This window comes from Pteropus alecto, unplaced genomic scaffold (genome assembly GCF_000325575.1).
Source record: "Pteropus alecto unplaced genomic scaffold, ASM32557v1 scaffold3, whole genome shotgun sequence".
NCBI classification, from domain to species: domain Eukaryota; kingdom Metazoa; phylum Chordata; class Mammalia; order Chiroptera; family Pteropodidae; genus Pteropus; species Pteropus alecto.
The window spans coordinates 50,555,608-50,576,512 of NW_006442484.1; the positions used below are offsets into that span (position 1 = coordinate 50,555,608).

The following is a 20,905-nucleotide window of genomic DNA, read 5'->3' on the forward strand; positions in this document are numbered from 1 at the left end:
AATATTATAATTTTCTTTTTAATCAGAAAAGGAGTAATTGTCTATGATTTAAAACGTGAACGCTGACTGGATTTTGAATTCATAGCCTTACCAATTTGGGTTCCCATGAAGTCAATCACAGTTCGCAGTTTTTAACATATAGCTCACTCATTATTAAAATGCCTTTTAGCTCAACTTTTGTAGAAGAGCTTACCAAGAGAAGAATTTCCAAGAGTTGAAAATATTCACTTTGCTCATTAGAGAAACTGAACTTGGTTTTTATATTTAAAGGTTTAGAAGAGTTTCGAAGAATTTGCCAAATTTGCTCTTCATAACACATATATTCTATGACTTTGCAGTTAAACTTAATAACAATGAAAGATTAATTCCTTTCAGATAAGATCCAGACCACTTGCTTCACATGCATTGACTTTTTTGTTATCAATTGGGTTGTTTAGCAAAATTCCACTATTATTATAAAAGTCCATTTAGGTAATTCAATAGTTTATCGCTCACATTTTGCATAACACTTTTACTGCACTGTCCAATATGATAATCATGTGACTATTTAATTTGAAAATAAATAAAATTAAATTCCTCTTCATAGTCACAGTAGTCAATTGCTCAATATCACACGTGGATAACGGTTAGCATACAGAACAATGCAGATGCAAAGCATTATTATCATCACGGAAAGTTCTATTGGACAACACTACAAGTGGTATTTCATTGTAGAAATAGAGGACCAAAATGACACAAAGCTTGCTCTGAGTGGTCTTTTTCCATATACTTGAAACAATTAAAAACATTGCACAAAGCAACAGAAAAATATAACAGACTACATGAATACTTGATAAAAGGTTACAGAAAAGAGATGAAATGGAAGGGCAGATAGAATATCTATTTGGTGACAGTGAATCTTGGAATCAGGATGGTAGCTAAATGCAAGGCTGGAAACAGATTTGAAATAGATGCTATGGAAGTCTATATGAAAATTGAATTACCAGTAGTAAAACTGTGTTGGAGAGTCAAGTGAAGTGAGATTGAAAATAGAGTAGAGCATGGGAAAGACTTGATAGATGACTTTGATTAGAGATTTTGAATTTAGATTATATAAAAAGCAAGAGGGAGCTGATATAGGTCCATGAGTCAAAAAACAAAGGAGGTGACAACTGCTGAGTCCCCTAGTTGCCAAAGGCATGCTCTTATTAATCTTTGCTCTTTTCAAGCTATCATGATATTTGGTATATAATAGGAACTTAATATTTGTCTATTGAATTGCATTTCACCAGTTTTGCATTAGGAGGAGGGAGTAGGGAGTAGTGGGAAAATACTAGGAAATCAGAAAATCCTAGTTTTAAATCTTTATTAATTCTCAGGCAAATAAGTTATTTTCTTTCTCAGCCATAGTTCCCATGAAAATATAATTAGTGATCATTCCCTTGTGGCTTTTAAAAGAAGTTTATAGTTATAGTTTATGCACTGTGCCTATTACAGTCTTGTCATATAGTAAAATACAGAATAAGTGGGATTTTACTAAACTTATTACCTTAAATACATTGTTTAAGTCATTGAATCTGGAAAATAATAGCGAGCTAATGTATCTTTAGTGATTGCAATTTAAGAATAAATGTCTTACAGTTGGATGACTGAAGCAGAAATGATTTTCAAAACCAAAGAGAGTTGATATAACTAGCTATTCTGTGTTTATAGGTGCGTTTAATTCTGTGTTATTAAAAGAAAGAAAATGACCTTATTAAAGACCTATATTACTGGCTGAAGTGGGACTGAGCCTCCAATGTCCCCAGTGAGACTGTGGAATTAAGCACCATGAAATGAATAGCAAATGAAGTTAAACCAGTTTCTGTATCCTCAGAAACTCATTGTTTTATTAAAAAAAATTGTTTCTAGGAAAAAAAAAACACCTGTTTTCATAAGTTTTTCCTATCGGTTATATTAAAGATGTACAGATTTAACTGTGATGTTTTTAAAAAAGGAACATTCAATATCTACTACTATAATAAGGGATATGAAGTTGCAATTGTAAAAAAAGATAATTAGGAAATCAGAAATAGATTTTCATTATAGATTATCTCTTAAGTACTTAAAAGTATTATCTTCCTAGCTATCAAAATTGATTATACGAGCGTTTCCAGTTTTTAGTCTCATTAATCTCTCTTATAAATAGTACTTCCTCAATGAATCCTCTTATTTATTACCACACTATAGTCTTAATAATGAAGGTTACATTATAAAATCATTTGAGAGGAGAGACATATTGAAATTTTACACTTAATTAAAAAATACATCTATTGGGTATTAGAGAAAGAATTTTGGGGCTAATTTTTAGCTCCTTAGTTGCTGATTAATTTTATGCTAGTGTCAAATGAGAATTCTAACTCAGAAAATAGATGCTAAAATTCATGGATTTTGTAGGTGATTCATGAAAATAAGCAAAAGAGAATGAGCTGAATCATATCATTCTTCCCAACTAGAACAGCCATCAGGACACAACCTCAGTTTCTGATTCTTGATGAATAGAAGTAAAGGGTTAAAATGATGAGTCACGGACAATGCCAAAACTGTGCTCTATCTAAACTGTAGGTTGCATTTTGCCTAGAGAATGCTCAGGTGGACTTACTCTAAAATGAGTAGTCCTCAAATTATGTCACAGGAAGATATTGACTGTCAATAATACAATGATGATAGAAAGGAAGAAGAAACTAACATGAACTGAACATTTTAATTAAATGGTTTCATTTAATTTTTATAACCATCCTATATACCATTTACTAGATAAATATTTTTACTCTTATTTGGCAAATAACAAAGCTGAATCCGAAAGAAGTGAATCAACCTGTCAAAGGTCACGTAGCTCTCAATTGGCAGAGCAATAATTCAAACCAAACCTATCACACTCAAAAGTTTCTGTTTCTTCCATAGATCACAATATTTCTTTCATAGAGGACAATAGCATTCATTACTCAAGGGAGGCAAAATGCTGAATACCTTCTAAGCTTTCAAAAGCAGAATTTCTAGATAATTAACTGAGTATATTGATGGGTAGTAGTTATTAGAGTTTTGATTTAAGCCATCTGACGTAATTTTCATATCTGAATTATTCAGTGTGTGTGTGTGTGTGTGTGTGTGTGTGTGTGTGTGTGTGTGTGTGTGTTTGTGAGAGAGAGAGACAGACAGAGAGACAGAGAGAGAGAGAGAGAGAGAGATGCAGGCGTGTGGCTATCCAGGCAGGTGGAAATGCATGAATGTCTGCATGTGTGTGCCTGTGTGAAAACTATCTTGAGTGTCCGGATACATTTTCAGGTGTCTAATGATGTGGTTGTTTGGTGTCTTTGCTAAAGTGTGAGTGCAAATCAGCGTGTGAGTATAAAACGTCCTTTGGGTATATCGTTGCCCAGATAAGTGTGTGACTGTTTCATATATTTTTTTCCCAGAGAGACCTGTAAACATTGGGATTGGCCTGGTCTGAAAAAAAAAAAAATGTCAAAAGGAAGGGGAATCATCTCAGTCCTATTGTGAGAGTTTGCTGGGTGCCGGACGATAGCTGAACTCTTTGCAGGGAACACATCAAGAGGTGCGTAACTATCTGATCGTGACTTCATGGACCTGCAACCGATATAAACTAGGACTTCATCCATGCTTCAACCAAGGATCTTCATTTCAAACAGACCAAGAATTTAATCCACGAATTCTGCCCAAATGGAACACTGCCCACACCACAGCCTGGGATCATGCTGTTGGATCCCCTAGGCCCCTTTTGCCCTTCCACACCCACATTATCATCGAATCTATGACTCACATTTGCCCTTGAACAACTTACAAGGCTTTGCCTCACAGAATCAGAGCGTCCCGGATTATTCCTTCCGGAATCGGGATTGCTTCTGAGTGCAATCAGAGCAGAGTTGCAGCGAGAGGAAAAGACCCTGACCGGGCAGGAAGCTCCAACTGTTGGGAACTGCCTGGGTCCCAGGAGGCGTATTTTCACCCAACTCCAGGGGACAGGTGCCTTCCCAGTACCCTGTGTCCGCAATGAGAATGTTTATTTGTCCACAACACTCCCTTTCTTGGTCAACTCTTGAGAAAAGAAGCACGAGTTAGCATCACCGCTTTCTTTTCATGTCTCCATTTTGGGATACCCAATCCAGAAAGTAATAGGCTGTAACACCTCTGGCCTAGGAGAAGCTGCCTCCTCACCTTGAGTCAAACCTCTCCCTTTCGAGTTCATCTTTTCAAATCAGGGGACTCACGTGTTCCACATATTCCCATGAAACGTTCATGCACCCTGTCTGCCAAGTCATTTTCCACTTCCTCTCACCTTCCACCAATGTCCTTTGCTGCCATCTCTGTGACTCAACGAAAAACCATCCCCTCAAGTCCACACGACGTTCCAGTTTGTCCCCAGTTCTGTTGTCACCGGTAAGCCCGACTCGTCTTACTCTATTCACATATAATTGTTTTTTTTTTTAAAGACCAACACATTCGTATTATGATATTAACACTCATCTACCACTTTTTTCACCTAAAGGAAATATTTTTAAAATAACGTCCCCAAAACTGTAAATCTGGCAGTGTAACTTAGTTTTAACAAAAGATTCAACAAATTTTACCTTTCTTTTTACCATTTATCATAACATTTCTCATTACTTCCTTTACTTAAAATGTATTTTCCTGAACCTCAACAATACTGACAGTCTCCCATCAGATGATTGTTTTTTTGTAATGACCAAACTAAAGGATAACTAAAGAGCCCACCGATACTTTTTTTTGTTAAAGGATGAGTAAAATCAGAAACAAGTTTTTAAATCAAACTTGCTAAAGTAGAGTGAAATTACATTTACAATTGCTAAGTCACTGATCTCTCAAAAAGTGACTGTGCGATCTTTACTAACAACTTCAGCTTTCTAGGAGTTATGCCAGGCTGGGCCTGATTTCCCCAGCCTTTCAGGGAAGTTGGAATGGCTTGTTATAACCTGGAATGAATCTTCCTTGAAAGTCTGAGGATCAAGTCACATTGTGGATTTGAATTTCTCTATTTACTCATTAATATAGCATCCCTCAACTCTTGAACGTCACCTGCAGAAGAGAGGTTCTGAAGCTGAAACAGAAGACCTTTATTTGGCTCCCTTTACACTTGTGGCAAAAAAAAAAAAATGTTCTTAAAGCGGAAACATATTTTAAAAATCCTGGTTACCCCCTAGCTGAAATTGCATATGTCTTCACATTGTACTTCATAATTTAAGCAGATATTTTATTACACGGAGGTAGGCATTACTTTTTCATTCCATCTTGTTCTGAGGAAACTTAATCAGTTCAGTTTCCACTAAAGAGTAAACCTTAAATATTTCATTTTTCAGTTAACTTTATCAAAGCCTCAGTATTCAGAAAAAAAGAAATGCCAAATATTTGAAATGTAAACCACCTCACTATCAGTTTCAAGACCAAGGCCTTAGGGAAAAGCAAGCAGCTCTAACGGAGAAGATGTTAAAATGACTTTTTCAAGTGTAACAGCATTTGCAGCTGTCAAGGGGCACTTTGTTTTTCACACTAATTGTCACATACATTGAACCAAGTAAAAGCAAAGATTTCAAGAAAGTGCTGTGACAATGAAGCCTTTTAAAAGAAAGAGAAACAGGTATAAAGAAGGTTACATATAGTACTTTTGAAAAGCTTACACTCTTTTAAAGATGTATCTTAGAATGTTTGAGTTTCTACTTATTACTGGTAACCTGTACTTTCTCTCTTTAAATATCAAATCAGACTCCTGGAATGAATGGTGAGTAAATTCAACCAAGGACCAAGTCTAGCCATGACTACTTTTGATCTGGCACAATGGGCATATTTATACCTTAAGTCAGTGATGCTTACATATATATGTTAAAACAGGAAAATACAAGGTATGAGGTTAACAACACATATGGTTCAGCCTTGTAGAAGGTTACAAGTGACTCATGCTACTGTATCAATGAAGATTTTGGGGATTTCTGCCTCCCTTCAAATAAGACTTAACTCCAAAGCAAGTTATATTACTTTATGATTCTGTCATAAATGCATATATCTATTGAATTGGTGAGATTCCAAGAAAGTCCTTTATTAAAAACCCAGCTGAGCTCTCAGACATTAGCCATTATTAACTGCGAGCTATGTGAGTGAACCACCGTGCATGTCTTTTCTAGTGATGTCCTCAGATGTCTTCAGCCATTGCTGCTGCTAGCTGATCAAAATTATGGGAAAGACCTCAAGTGAGAACCTTCTAGTTGGGACCCTTCTAACCATAGACTCTTGAGAGATATTAACCAATTATTGCTTTAAGCCACTAAGTTTTGGAGTAGTTCATTATGGAGCAACAGATAATTGAGAATTGGGGCAGGAGTGGGATCTGAACCTAAGGCATTGATGGATCAGCATTATACTGGAGGCAAAGAAAGATGGAGAAGAATCGACAATTTCTTTAGCCACTACACGAGATACTATTGGATGAATCATAGCAAATGAATATGTTTAATAAATAATACACTATAATTCCTTGGGGGGAAATGAAATAATGATGAAAATTTGCTATATACAACAAAGTTAGAGAATTATGTACTTGTTCTGATTTTTAAAGATCTTCAAGACAACATATTGTGGTTCTAGGGGCTTTGCTTGGGACCAAGTTAGGGACATAGAATCTGGTGTAGAAAGATGTGTGTTGAGGATCTCTGGTCCCTAAAGAGTACGAGTTATATAGATCTGAGTGCTAGTGACCCCTGCCAATACAGAGGGTGTGACTTCTGAATACTAAACAGGTAGGCAATGTATATTTTGGAGTTTGGTGGAACTTTCTCTTTACTTCTACTTTATGACACTGCTTTAGTCTAGGTTGACACATGAGGAATCAAGAAGGTACTAAGATCTGGGGATCTCGCATGGACTATACCTCTTAGAACCTTCCTCAGTTTGGAACCTTCAAAAGAGTTGCTCCTCTCTTTTCACCTTCTGAGTTTCAGCCTAAACTCTGAGACATTACAGGAACTCCAGGCAGTCTCATAATCCCTATCATCTACTCACTGTTGTCCAAGACTTGCATTGCTGGGTCATTTATTTACCTATTGATCATCATTCAGATACAAAGAAAAGGAAGGAGAATTTGGAAAAATTCACATGAATAATTTCCCAAATTCCTAGTAGGATCTGATTGTGATTAGCAATATAAGTAAAAGAGAAAAGGTTGCTAAGGTCAGCTAGATAGAACATGATGGGAAAAGTACAATAACTAACTTTCATTCCAAAGACTTTTTTCTTTAGGACACATTTTTTTCCTTAGTTGATTCCTACAGGAAGGGAATTTACAAACAAAAATATTCTATAGCTCAAATTTTGGAAAACTTATAGTATATTTGCACTTGCCTCTGGGTATTTTCCCCTACACTGGGTTAAAGTACTTTTTGAAATATATATATAATGAATAACTCATTAACCCTTAAAAATCCAAAAGATTATTACTTATAATACTGCTGTGGGCATTAAAGAGACAATGAGAACTTAGGGGAATAGAATTTGATGTTCTAAATTAACAAACTTTGGTTACAAAGACTTTCTTACCATGATACCTGTATGAAGCATTATGTAATGCACAGTTTGAGTGACATCAGCTGCATGAATCAGATTGTGATAAGGATTTTTGTACTTGCTGTAACCAACTTCTAAAGCTTCTGCAAAGGCAATTAGGCAAGAAACAGGAATCTGTGGAAAGTAATAATTATGATTATATTTTACCAAAAGAGTAACTCCAAATTAACATGAACACAACAATTTTTGGGACACATTAGTGAATCAGATGTGGGCTGTAGTTTCTTGAAGTTAAATGTGGACTTTTCTGAAAAATCATATTATCAACCTGTTAGCTGTCAATCCTAAAAAGAATTATAACCCCCCAAGTGTTTAACAAAGGTAGATGAAGTAACAGTCAAACTGTCATCTTTAAATGGTTATATCTTCCAGAGTCAAGTAAGAAGTCCAGCTCTTAAAAGGGTAAAATTTCCCAATTAGAACTGACGAAGTCTAGTTTTTCTATCTATAATACAAGGGGTTAAAATAAATGACCTTCTAGTACCTTCCACTTCTAAAAATATTATGATTCCATAGGTAATGATGAAAGGTACAGGCTGCATGCAGAGTGCTCAATCTGGATTAAATCTTTTGCCTAGATGGCTCTAAATGAAGTTAATTAGAAACTCATTTTAGTTTAAGAAAAACTGCCAATAAAGGCATATTTTATGGTTTAGGAACACAGAAGATCATATTTCTTTAAAACATAGCTTTCAATCTCTACATGACTATTCTGTGAGTAATTCAAGGGGGATGTTGGTATTTCATTGGAATGAGGTTATAATGCCCTTATGATATCTAAGTGGATATATATATATATATATATATATACACACATATATATATGTATATATATAATCAGTGGGTTATGGAGGATGTGGCTATATCATGCAGTGTCAATGAGAAACATAAAATACATTGATTAATGACTCAATGTTCTGCATTTTCATTGCTATTCAGATAACTAATTCTAAGAGCATTTCATTTTTGTTCCATGTTTCTGACCTTGAAACGGTTGATAAGATCATATCTGGTAAATAGTTCATAAATCATAAACTTCAGACTATGTTCTCCACTTGCTTTATTTAAGGCAAATACATCAAAAGACCATTTATCAACATCCTGTAAAAAAAAAGAATAAATACTTTAGGTGGCAAATTTGTATAGTTCTGTTTCTATGAAAACTTCTTGGAAAGATCCAGTATTGTACATCCAACAGGTCAGATTTCAATTCAGCATACTGAACTATATTTTTATCAGTGTCTGATATGACAAGGCCACTCAGTGTCTATGGGTCTGCAAAAGTGAAGCCATAATGCTTAATGAAATGCTAAGATGTTCCCCTTAATTCCAAGTTTATTAAACTTGATGTAATAAGCCTGATAACACGTTAAAGCTGCCCTTAACCTAAATCTCTGTCCAAATTCATGCCATAAATAATTTTCTTAGAGTGGGCCTCATTTTAAGGTGGAATTACAGGTTCTGTAGGTGATGTCACCTGCTACATTGCTTGAAATTCCATTCACCTTAGGGTTTAGCAATTTGGTTTTAATCTTTGCTATTTTATGTCTTCTTTTATGATGCAAATACCCTAGAGAGAGCATATACTACCTTATTAGTCACTCTAACCTTGGCTGATTCATTTATACTTTCTTCCAGGGGCAGATGTTAAGATAAAGGAAGTGAGTCTTTTGATTGAGGAGGAGGATGGTAATTTTGGCTTCAGGCAATTCCCTTAGGGAGGTAGTCAGGCCTGTAGGCAAAGAGGTACTCAAAGAAAGTGCCCCTTAACTAAGGAAAAGAGTGCAGTGAACAGGTAAATCAAACCACTCTAGCTACCACATGATTTTGCTGAAGGTTAATTCCAGGGCATATTTTATGGTTTAAAACTTGCAGAGTTTATAAAATGGACTTGCAACAAGTGACATCAGTCCTATACACTAGGGAGATATTAATGTGAAGTTTGAGCTCTAACACTAAATAAATCACTGAAATTAAAAAGAAAAATCTAAACAAATACAACAGAGTCAATGCTAACAATTATTAGAAACTATTAGCAAAGAAGGTCTGATTACACACACACACAGCAGGTTTTGTATTAAATTGTAAGTGGATAACCTCCAATCTACGCATTAATTTTGAATTTGAGCAGGCATTGTTTAGAATTTCATTCAGTTAACACTTTTTAATGAAGGCCGACTGTGCTGTAACATGCTGAAACTAAAATAAAAATATAATAAAAGCATTCAAATAATCTCTTGTCAAAAGATTTTTTTTTGAAAAATAGTAATAATAATTTCGAATGGTCTTTTTAATCACTTGGAAACACCAATGGAATATTTTTGGAATTGCTTGTGTACCTTTGTTAAATTCCTTGCACTTGACCCTAATTTGATCCCAAAACACTTGCCTCATCTGTTTGTCAATGTAAAAATCTCCAAAAGTTCTGTTAGAAGGCATTTTACCATCAGTAGAGCTCAAAGGAGGCCAACAAATCTTTTATCAAATTCCAAAGCTAACACAGAAGAATTAGTTCAGACTGTTACAGGCCTGCTATTTACATTTCCCACTAGGCATTTCTCACTGGGTGAAAGGTTACTTCTCTATTTCTTGGCGATTTTTATCAACAGCAGTGATTACATTTGTAAACTAATGCAGATGCTTGCTTGGCTTTTACCTTGTCAAATTGAGAACAAAGAAGACAAGGAGGTATCTCAGGATATGAGAATTATTTAACTAAAAATATTCTTTATTTAGTGATAGTTTCTCCTTCAGTTTATTTCATATGTTTTTTTCTATACTTTATTTTAGAAAACTATTTACATTCTCTCATACCTAAATATTTTGTTAGCTGGTTTCTAAGCAAAGGTTCTTCAAACAAACAAACAAACAAACAAAATTCTAAACAATGCCTGCTCAAATTCTTGCCCATAGTTGAGGAAATAATGAGGAAATCAAAATCTCTCGAGAGCTGAGAAGTAATTATATCCTATAATGTTATATTTCAGTTATATACTTGTTATTATAGCTTTAGAAACATACATGTTAAAAAGCATCCAAGAAAAACAAATGACCTTTTTAAATTAATAAAATAAAAATCTAATCTACAGCAGAGGAAAAACAAATGCAAAAGGGATGCTTAAAAGGAAATTAAAGGACAAAAGAAAGCAATACAAATTTAAGTTAGTAAAGTAGTTTAATACATCAGAAATAGGCAACCTGGGATATTCTGTTGTCAGCATCCTTTAAATTCTTGTTTAATACAGGAAAACAACCATGAAACTGTTAGAGAAGACAAGGTTGAATTTCCCCCACCCAAATTGAAGGGTAGAAAGAAATAAGAAATGTTTAATGATGAACCTACAAAATGCCTCTGTAGAAATAATGGCTAGGAACAGCGCGCGCACACACACACACACACACACACACACACACACACACGATGGAGACAAATAAGGGAGTCAAAAATTATCACCACTTAAGAGTTTCGACCCTAGTTATTTCTAACACATTTAATGCTTTAATACTGCAATTGGGCCTCAGACAAGGGCAGCCATAGGAAAAACAGAAAAAAGAGAGAGATTTTTGTTTGTTTTCTTTCTTAATTTTAGATTAATTTATATATTTCCTCAGACCTAAAATTCTAAACAATTTTCTTCTATATAAGTTTTGTTCTTTAACAATATTTTTCTAAAACATTTTTTATAATGCATTAAAAATTTCCATAATATATACAAAATAAAATATGTATATTCTGACAAGTCTTGGTGCTGTCGTAAAATTAAATTCAAAATTCATGTATATAAAGCATAAAGAATAAAAATGCACACGTGTGTGCACACATACCTATGCATTGATATAGTTTGTTGGTGTAAATCAATTTTCTTTTAAGTCTACAATGAACCATGATTTGCAACACATGACATTTTGTAAAATGGTTAAAATATTTTTTGCATACCTATACTTAAGCTGCAGCAAAGACCTAATCTCATTTTCTCCCAGCCATTTTAAGAAGATTTCAAAAAATGACTTTGAAAAACCAAAAATAATTGAAATTATTTTACCTTTAATGTTATTATGACAGCCTCTGGATATGTCAAACCAACCATGTGATAGGTCTTTCTGTACATCCTAAAAAAGAAAAAAGTGTATATAAATACACACACACACACACACACATATATATGTGTATTTGATAGGCCTGAGTGAGTGGATATGGTTTGGATCAAGACAATTTACTCAAAATTTTCAACTATTTCTTAAATATAAGGGAAAAGATTACTTTGACTTGTTTAACTTTTTATCATTAGTTACAGGTTTTCACTGAGGTAACAATGATAAGTATGGTCACCATTTATTAAGCATTTACAATGTGACAGATGCTAATATTATTTTGTTTACTCATAACACTCTATAAAGTCAATGTGGTTTTAGTTTCTGCATAAAGATATCTTTCACCTAACTTCATCTTATTAAAAGGGACTGCCCTTTGTATGTGCAACACTTTCTAGAATGTCATCATATCAATGACAGCAGAATATTCTTGTTTTGTGTTTATTCATGCTCCAAAATTTTCGATCTGGAAATTGAATATTCCTGGAAGTTGAATAAAATATTTCTTTTATAGATTTTTTTTTCATAAAATGGAAATTTTAGGAGAAAATACATAGCAGCATCAAAATTTACACAGTTTTTTTATTTTAAGAATATTAGAGGAGACGATATTGAGAAAAAATGCTTAACTTTGTTCAAATTGTCATTTAATATTATTTATGAAAGATTATACAGAAAGAACAAAGTTATTTTGATTTTTATAATAGCACCAATAAGAAAAATATTTTTATTAATCAGTAATTTGTTGAACTTTTCCATTTTCCAATAGACAACCAAGATGCTCATAAAAAACCAAATATAAGAAATCTCCCCATGGATTGATATGAGAATAGAATCAGTGTGATACCCTAATGTGTAGAAATAGCAATATGCTTCTATTCTATGCATGGTTCCGCCACGAAGTCCTGGAAACTAAGAATTTAACTGATTATTAATCACGTGTATTAAATTTTATATTATTAGTACACAAGCAAGCTGCATTCCTAGATTATGTTACTGTAACTTCTTCCCTCAAAGTGCCTGGACAAAACATAATTTAATAATTATATCATTAATTTATATTGCGGTTAAATATAAGAAATAGTCATTTGGAAAATATTCTGCATCGTCTGTAAAACCACTATGGGAGATATTAACTTTTTGATTTTTGTATATTACATTAAAAAATCCATGACATTACTGAAATTCTATGTAAAAGCTTTCTTTCTTTTTTTTTAAGATAATAAAAGCTAAGTAATTCATCATGTTTTCTTTTGAATTTTGACTCCCTTGGAATCTCAAAATTAAAATATTGTTTATGTATATCTCTAGCCTCGTCTTTATTGATAAAGTATCTCCCCATTTTATTATAGATATTGTTACTCTATTTCTATGTTTCCATTTTATGTTTATTTTTAATAACTTTAAGTTTTAGATGTTGGAGATCAGTTATCACAACAATTATCTTTATACTCTATTGGAAAATTTCAGAACAAATAAAAATACTCATACAAATTATTCTATTGAGATAGGAATAAGTATTCTAATCTCTCAAGGCAAGGAAACTACTAACCACACTATAAGACTCAGCAACTAATTACTGTCAATAATGATATTTTTTGAAACAGTCTTTTCTATCAATTTTTCTAGTCATTATTACTAAAAAATGGAGGTAGAGAGGAAATGGAAGGGTGATAGACAAGGGAAAAAGGTCAATATAAAAATTAATCATGAATAAAAAAGGTTTTTAATTAAGTAATATTAAATCAATTTTACTTCATGGCACAGAAAGGCCATATGACATAGCAAAGAAAACACATGCTTTGAATAACAAGTTAGCCACTCACTAGCTGTGTATGACCTTTGGAAAGCTATTTAATGTCAAGCTATTTCTGTAAAATGAGGATAATTATAAGCTTTTTGTGAAGAGTACATGCCATAAATGCTTAGCATAACATAATAAATATTCAATACAAGAAATTCATTAGTATTATTATTATTACTATTCTCATTCCTCTGCAGGCAACATCATTGGCTCCAATTCTTAAATTCTTCAGAGTTCTCTGGGCTCAGTGGGGACTCCGGTGCTATTGAGTTTCTTAGAGTTGGAGTAGGTTAAGAAATAAATATCAGTATATGTTTTCATTAAATAGAATGTAAAGGAAGACAAAGAAGAGGATTCCTCTTCCAAAGAGAAAAATTTTCCTAGTATCATTTTCTAACTCTATGATTGGAAATAAAATATTAGGATGAAAAATTAGAAATAGAAAATTACAATGACACATACTGGAATCAGAACAAAGTGTGAGAGAAAATTAATACAGTTGCCTCACACTTGAGTAAACAGTCGATATATTACAAGTTACCTAAAGAGAATAATGAATTTCCTGGGCTCTCATAGGTGGTAAAAGTCCAGCTGGAAATATGGTGGATTATTTTTGGAAGTTTTTACTATAGTTACAAAACATAATTCAAAACTTAAAACAAACAAACAAATAAACAAACCTCTCTTATGCCAGACACTGTGCTAGGCAACAAACTAGTATAGAACAACAAAAATATAGTTGCTATTTTCTTGGGGCTTAGTCAATGGTGAAGAGGGACAATGAATAAGAAACAATATATGATTACAAACAGTGGTAAGTGCTATGAGGTAAACACTGGTTGGGGTAGCAAAAGTGTTAAACTGTATATAGAATGATCTGGGAAGGCTTCTGGAAACGTAACAAGGGCTAGCCAGGGTAAAGCGTGGGGAAAATCATTTTTGATATAGAGAATAGTAAGATTAAGGGCCCTAAGGGAAGAAAGAGTTTAGAGATCTTCATGGGGTTGAAATCAGACTGGTATATTCAGTCAAGGATAAAGGCAACATTAGATGAGTCTGGAGACTTTGCAGGGGTCCTAATCCTGCAAAGCCATGATACAGAAGTTGCCTTTGATACCGAGTGAAATGGAAACCATCAGATGATTTTAAACTTCAGAGTGACAGGAGCTAATTTATATTTTAAAACATGACTTGTTTAGAGGGGGCAAGTGAAAAAGAGGGGAATCCAGCTAGAAAGTTATTGTCATACTTCTGATGGCAGGTAATGAAGGCTTAGATTGGAGTTGTATGAGTAGAAATGAGAAAGTGAGCAGATCCAGAATACATTTAGATTAAACAAATTGTCAGGACTTGATGAGGTGACGAATCTTGTAGGGGATGCTTGAGAGAAAGTTCAAGAAGACTTTCTAACTTTCAAGATTAAAGATGATTATTTTTGAAAACTCAAGATAAACGTATTGCACTACTTTTATGCACTTACTAATAGGGACTCAAAGGTAATAGAAAATATTTCTTTTCCATGTGTTTGTAGCACACTTTCTTTAAGACTGCTTACTTAGTTACCTTAAGTATGTTTGATATTTCTATAGTCTATTAAATACTTTGGGTAGAACATGAAAAAAAATTATCATGTCAATATATGTAACAGAATTCTTTTTAATCTTCTACTGGATGGAAATGGAAATTTAGTTGGTTTACTTCCACGTTTGTATTTCTTTTTAGTTTGCCACGTTCTGCAATATTTCTTAAACAAAAAAGACAAAATATATATTCCTTCAGTAAATCAAACATACTCTCTATCTGTGATTCATTGACTTCCTGAACTACTATTCAGATATTTTCAATTTGATGTTATGAAAAATCAGTAACTATCACATACTTGCCTAATTTGTTTTTTAAAATAGTAATATGTTATAGAAATTCTTTCTCTCTAGCCCTGCCTCTCTGTTTCAGACTTCTAGTCCCATCTGGCAGAGTTGGGACCAGTTTATGCACTAAGGGAGTAGGGGAGGGTGTCATCTCATGAAACTAATCAAATTGCTTGTTATGAGAATTCCTTTATCAAATCCAATTAGATATGATTAAGCAATATTGTAAATAATTTGAATACTCATTGAGTAGTTGTTATTTTAGGTTATACACTCACAAGCCAGGATCATAGAGGCTTTATGTATGGTGGTTATAATACACCTTTAAATCACATTGAATACTTCTTGCGATGCATTCTCATTTGCGTTTTCAGAAACCCAAGCATGTTTCCCATTCTTCCCTTAGAAGAGGAAAATTAAAGTTTATAGTGTTCATTAGAGGTAATGACTAAAGATGTCAGAAAATTAAAAACAATGATGTGGCCTCCATTAAATTTAATTTTATTAGTTTAAAAATGTTAAAATAATATTTTTATGTATAATTTAATATAATATAACTGTTTTTTAATCTAAGGAAATTCTAATAGTTTTCAACATTATCAGATGTAACATTTTTATTTTAAGTCTTTTTGTAGTTTTAGTTCTGGAATATCTTGTTTTGTAGACAGAAAAATAATCTGTGTTCTTAAGGGCTAAAAGAATATAAAATTGGGTCATATTAACATGTATTTCACATTAGAAACTCTGGCGATTTGATTAAGTGGTTCTAGGAACCATCAAGTATCCCTTCCTTCAGTGACAGAAATGTAAAAAATCTCTTTAAACATGGATATGAGAGAGTTTTTCTCTCATATTGGGAAGAGAATGGTCTTTTTTCTTTAGTGCAGAAAAAAGTCTGCTTGATTTTGGTATGTAGTGTAGAATTTATTTTATGAGGTGTTACATTTCATTCAGGTAAAATTAGTTGTGTAACATTTGAACGTGTTATAATTGTTTTTAAACAGTTATTCACAAAAATTCTAGATCAATAGTCATTCAAACGCCCAAAGCCTCTCCTTTTAGTCTTTAGGTCAATTTAAAAGAAAATGACTCTTATTTCCAGGATAAGACATTCTTATTATAGGTAACTTAATCATAAAGCCCTAAATCTTTTCATTCTAGGTAATTCTACTTATAACTGCACTTTTCCTCAATAAGTAAAATACAGGATTCTCATTACTTTGAGATAGTAAGTATATCTTCTGCCTTTAAAATTTTATTGTCTTGAGATACCAGCAATTTCACTTACCTTTCCACAAAAATTCCAGCTTGAACAGCATGTACAATGCTCCGAAATTTTGGTTTTTCCTCAGATTTCTTTTTTATCATCCCCATTTTCCGTGTGAAGGTAGAAGCCAACCAGTCCCGAACTTCCAATGGGACTGCATCCGACTGAATGTCCCCAAGCTCATCGTCGGTATCTAGCAGTCTTCTACAAAAATTTATACCAATTAAACTTTAGGAAAAAGTGAAGAAAACTAATAACAACAAAACAAGCATTGCAATAGGGTTTAAAATATAGAAAATCACTCTTTGATTATCTCTCAATATGACTATCTAAAAAAAAGGAAAATGATTGGGTTAACATTGAGAGAACTCTGAATTTCTCAAATTGATTATCTTCTAAAGGTAAGGACTAACGTATTTGAGCATTTTCAGATTTGCAAACATTTAAGTACAATGATTATCAGTCCGTTGATATCAATTTTTAATATTATTAGTATACTATTCTAATAATGAATAAAACTAAGACAAAATAGTGGCAAGAGGTCATAAACAGATGTTTGCTATTAAAGGAAGCATCTGGAATGAAAAGAAAAAAATGGGGGTTGAAGCCATCAAAATTGTCTTATAGTTAATAATCTTGTGTATATATAGTACGGATATCACATGCTATTTGAATAAAGCCTTGGAGTTTATAAAAGTCATTCAGATGTGCTATTTCATTTGATTGGTATCTCTAAATTTTAGGAAAATAATAACTTAAGTACTCTAAAAGATATTCATTCTGATAGCAACATCATAGATAAAGTAAAAAAAATAAAGATAGAAACAAATGGATTACTTTGAAAACTCATTTTAGGTGGCCAAGCCAGTGTACTTGGAAGAGAAACACCTCCAGGTAAGCGTAAACGCTGCCTTGAGGATGGAGATATAATGGGGTTAGAACTGCTGGCTGAGAAAATCAACTGAGTGAGGAAGTGAACAGGAACTGAAATCACTGTGCTACCGCTCTCCCATGTAGGCTCCAGATAGATAACATTGACTGCACTGACGAGCAGTAACACTAGCCATGAAAGCTGGTCGGCTCCAGCGACTCAGAACTTCCTGAAGGTCTAAACCGGCAAGACAGTGTGAAAGGCTCCCCACAAAATTAAAAAAAAAAAAAAAATCGGCTTTCAGAGCAATTGGACTTTGCCTCCAGGAAGAAAGAACACAGGCCGGCTCTGCCTGTCACTTGACTTGGTTATTTCCTAGTCAGTGCACCAATTTAATAACTTAGAGCTATTTTTGGCACACTTTAGATTGGACTTTTGAGTTCCATTCTCTTTGGTAAAGCTCTTTGTACAGTGTGAAGCCTAAAGATCATGAGTCCAAGGAAGGAAGGAACCCAGAGATGACAGAATGTACAAAAGCCTCCAGAACAAGTCACACACCATCTTGAAAAGGCAGAGACCAAGGAAGTGACAAAAAAGAAGGAAGCCCACTCAAAGCACCCAAAACTACCAAAAAAGACTCAAAAGATAATATCACCTCTTCTTTGTGTTATTTTCTATAAACCTTCAGAGATCCATATTTGTCAATATTTATTTCTCATGATATTAAATAATCATGAATGCATTTATGATATATCTTATGAAAAAATATACACAACTTAAGTGCTAGAGCTACAAACCTACATGTATATCATATGAAGATAAAAAAGATTCACACAGTTAGAAGTTAATACTGGTTAATACTTACTCTACATCATATTTATCTTTCTTACGTTTGGATGATTTTGGTTTACCCTTAATACACTGACATAGTACTTTAAAGCAAAACAATTTTTTTCTCCTTTTCTTCATTTTAAATTGAATTTCTTAGCCAATTGCATGCAGCAAGACACTAAACTACATGGTTTGAAAATTTCAGGGCTTACATCATTTCTATTATTATTGATTATGCCATTTCAATTATTGCTTATGCAGTGATCAAATAAAACCACAGAGCAGAACAAGTGGAATGTGAATCATTGTGGTGTAATACTGTGATGTCACCATGCTCCAAGAATTCCACTGCTATCTTGTTTTATCAACTACTCAAAGTAGAATGATAGGCACATAATAACGGTTGCCAATTGCTCCTTTGATGTTGATAATTTTGTGACTATATGTCTTAAATTCACAAATTGTTTACAAGATGTAATCAAACATGACAAAATCAGCACATGAAAACGAGAGGTCACATAGAGAAGTGGTACTCAGGATTCAGGCATTCCTAAATTATGAGGCATGATGTCATTTACTGAGAAGGAAAGAGCATATAATCTCAGGGAGTAAGAGTGATGTGGGTTAATTAGTGGATATAGGAACAAAGGAAGACTGTAAAGAGAAAAGCATGAAATATGCTGTTATATAACCAAAAAAGCAAATCTTGAAAAGCAACAAATACCTCTGTGATGGCTAATTTTATGCATAAACATGGCTAGGTTATAGTGTTCAATAGTTTGGTCAAACAGTAGTCTAGATATTTATATATATACATATATATATATATAGACAGAGAGAGAGAGAGAGAGAGCGCTTAAGATGGGTAAAGGGCATATGATTTTAATCCAGACACTGTCCTCTATGAGTTTCTAGTTAGATTGGACAGGTGGTGTGTGCACAAATATTATGTTACATGACGAGAGAGAGAGAGAGAGAGAGAGAGAGAGAGAGAGAAATATCACACACGGACATATATATAATATAGAGGCTGAGGATATATACAGATATACAAAGAAAGAATATTTTCATTGTTCATGAACACTATGAGTGAAGTAACTACCAACATGGGTTATAATTAAGATAGAAGATAAAAGCACAACTCTCTATTATATTAATATTCACTTAATAAAGAATATCAATCCTGTTCCAGTTTTAAATTATAAACATCCCATTTGCAATAGACTAAAATGCCTTTTTAGCCATTATGATTCTCAATACCATACTCTCTTTTCATGGCTTAATAGCTCATTTCTTTTTATCACTGATTAATATTCTATTGTATGGATATACCATGGTTTTTTATACATTCTACTTTTGAAGGACATCTGGGTTGCTTCCAAATTTTGGCAATAATGAATAACGCTGTTATAAATATTTGTGTGCAGTTTTCAAGGAGCATAATGGTTGGATCATATGGTAAGTGTGTGTTTAGTTTTTAAAGAAACTTCCAAACTGTCTCCCAAAGTGGCTGAATCATTTTGTATTCCCACCAGCAATGAATGAGAGAGAGGCCAAGCCAGCGTCATCTCTCCTGGCCTGCAGCAGTAACATTTTTACTGGTCTCAGCTCTTGTCCCGACCCCCTTCAGTCTCTTCTTCCCTCTGCAGCTAGTATACCTCTTTTAAAGTATAAATCAGATCATGTTAGTACCTAATTTACGAAGTCCTGCATAGCTCAACACAAACTTAGTTTCCACTCTCATCTCTGAACCAATTTCCCCTTACTCATTTTGTTCCAGCAACACTGGCCTCCTTGCTGCGCACAAACCTGTCAAGCTTGCTTCTGCTTCAGGGGCTTTGTGCTTGCGGTTCCTGCTGCTTAGAATTTCTTGTTCATGATATTTGTAGGGATCATTTCCTCACTGCATTCAGGTAGAAAGGGCTTCCCTGATCCCCTAATCAAATAGTAAACATCCTTATCCAGTCTTTTTATCCTGCTATAGACTTCTAAGCACTGACCACTACTTAATGTTACGCCATATGCTTATTGGTTTGTTTATTCATTTTATGTTTTATCCACTAGATTGTAAAGACCTTGAGAAAAGACAACTGGACAGTTTTTGTGCACTGTTATGTCACCAGTGTCTACAACAGTCATCTCTCCATTGCCTTTAGGTTAACATGCCCTTGAACAATCCCTTTACAATTTTTGAAGCAAATTATGGGGAAATGTCTATTTGGCATGGAAAAGACATTAAACACTTTGATAGCATTTTAGCATAGAAATAAAGGCACAGTAAAGAAAAAATTTTAAAGTTTATGCAGTGTTGATATGTCTTTAGCTAAGGATTTCAGTATTTCTGTTAAATACTTGTATTATGCTTGTATATCAAGTAGAGTATGATTAGAAATTTCTAATGATGGCAAAAATAAGTTGTAGCAGACTCGTTAATATAATTATTCCAGTTTAGAATAAAGAAAGTTAAAAGACAAGTGGATAAAACCCAAATTTAAACAAATTTTAAAATAAACTAACACATCTAATGGTACATATTTGTCTTCCATTTCTCTCTCTTCTTCCTT

The 20,905-nt window shown here is 33.5% G+C and overlaps 1 protein-coding gene across 2 annotated transcripts in view; it reads right to left on the minus strand.

The window, feature by feature from the left end:
- The window catches only part of PDE1A (phosphodiesterase 1A), a 288,645-nt gene that overhangs the window by 49,828 nt on the left and 217,912 nt on the right, over positions 1-20,905 (minus strand). For both annotated transcript variants that reach the window (XM_025039465.1, XM_025039464.1), the window contains exons 3-6: positions 16,661-16,843; positions 11,652-11,718; positions 8,593-8,709; positions 7,582-7,722 (exon numbers count right to left, since the gene is read on the minus strand). In XM_025039465.1, the coding sequence (XP_024895233.1) occupies positions 7,582-7,722; positions 8,593-8,709; positions 11,652-11,718; positions 16,661-16,843 (508 nt within the window). The remainder of the gene's footprint in view (positions 1-7,581; positions 7,723-8,592; positions 8,710-11,651; positions 11,719-16,660; positions 16,844-20,905) is intronic.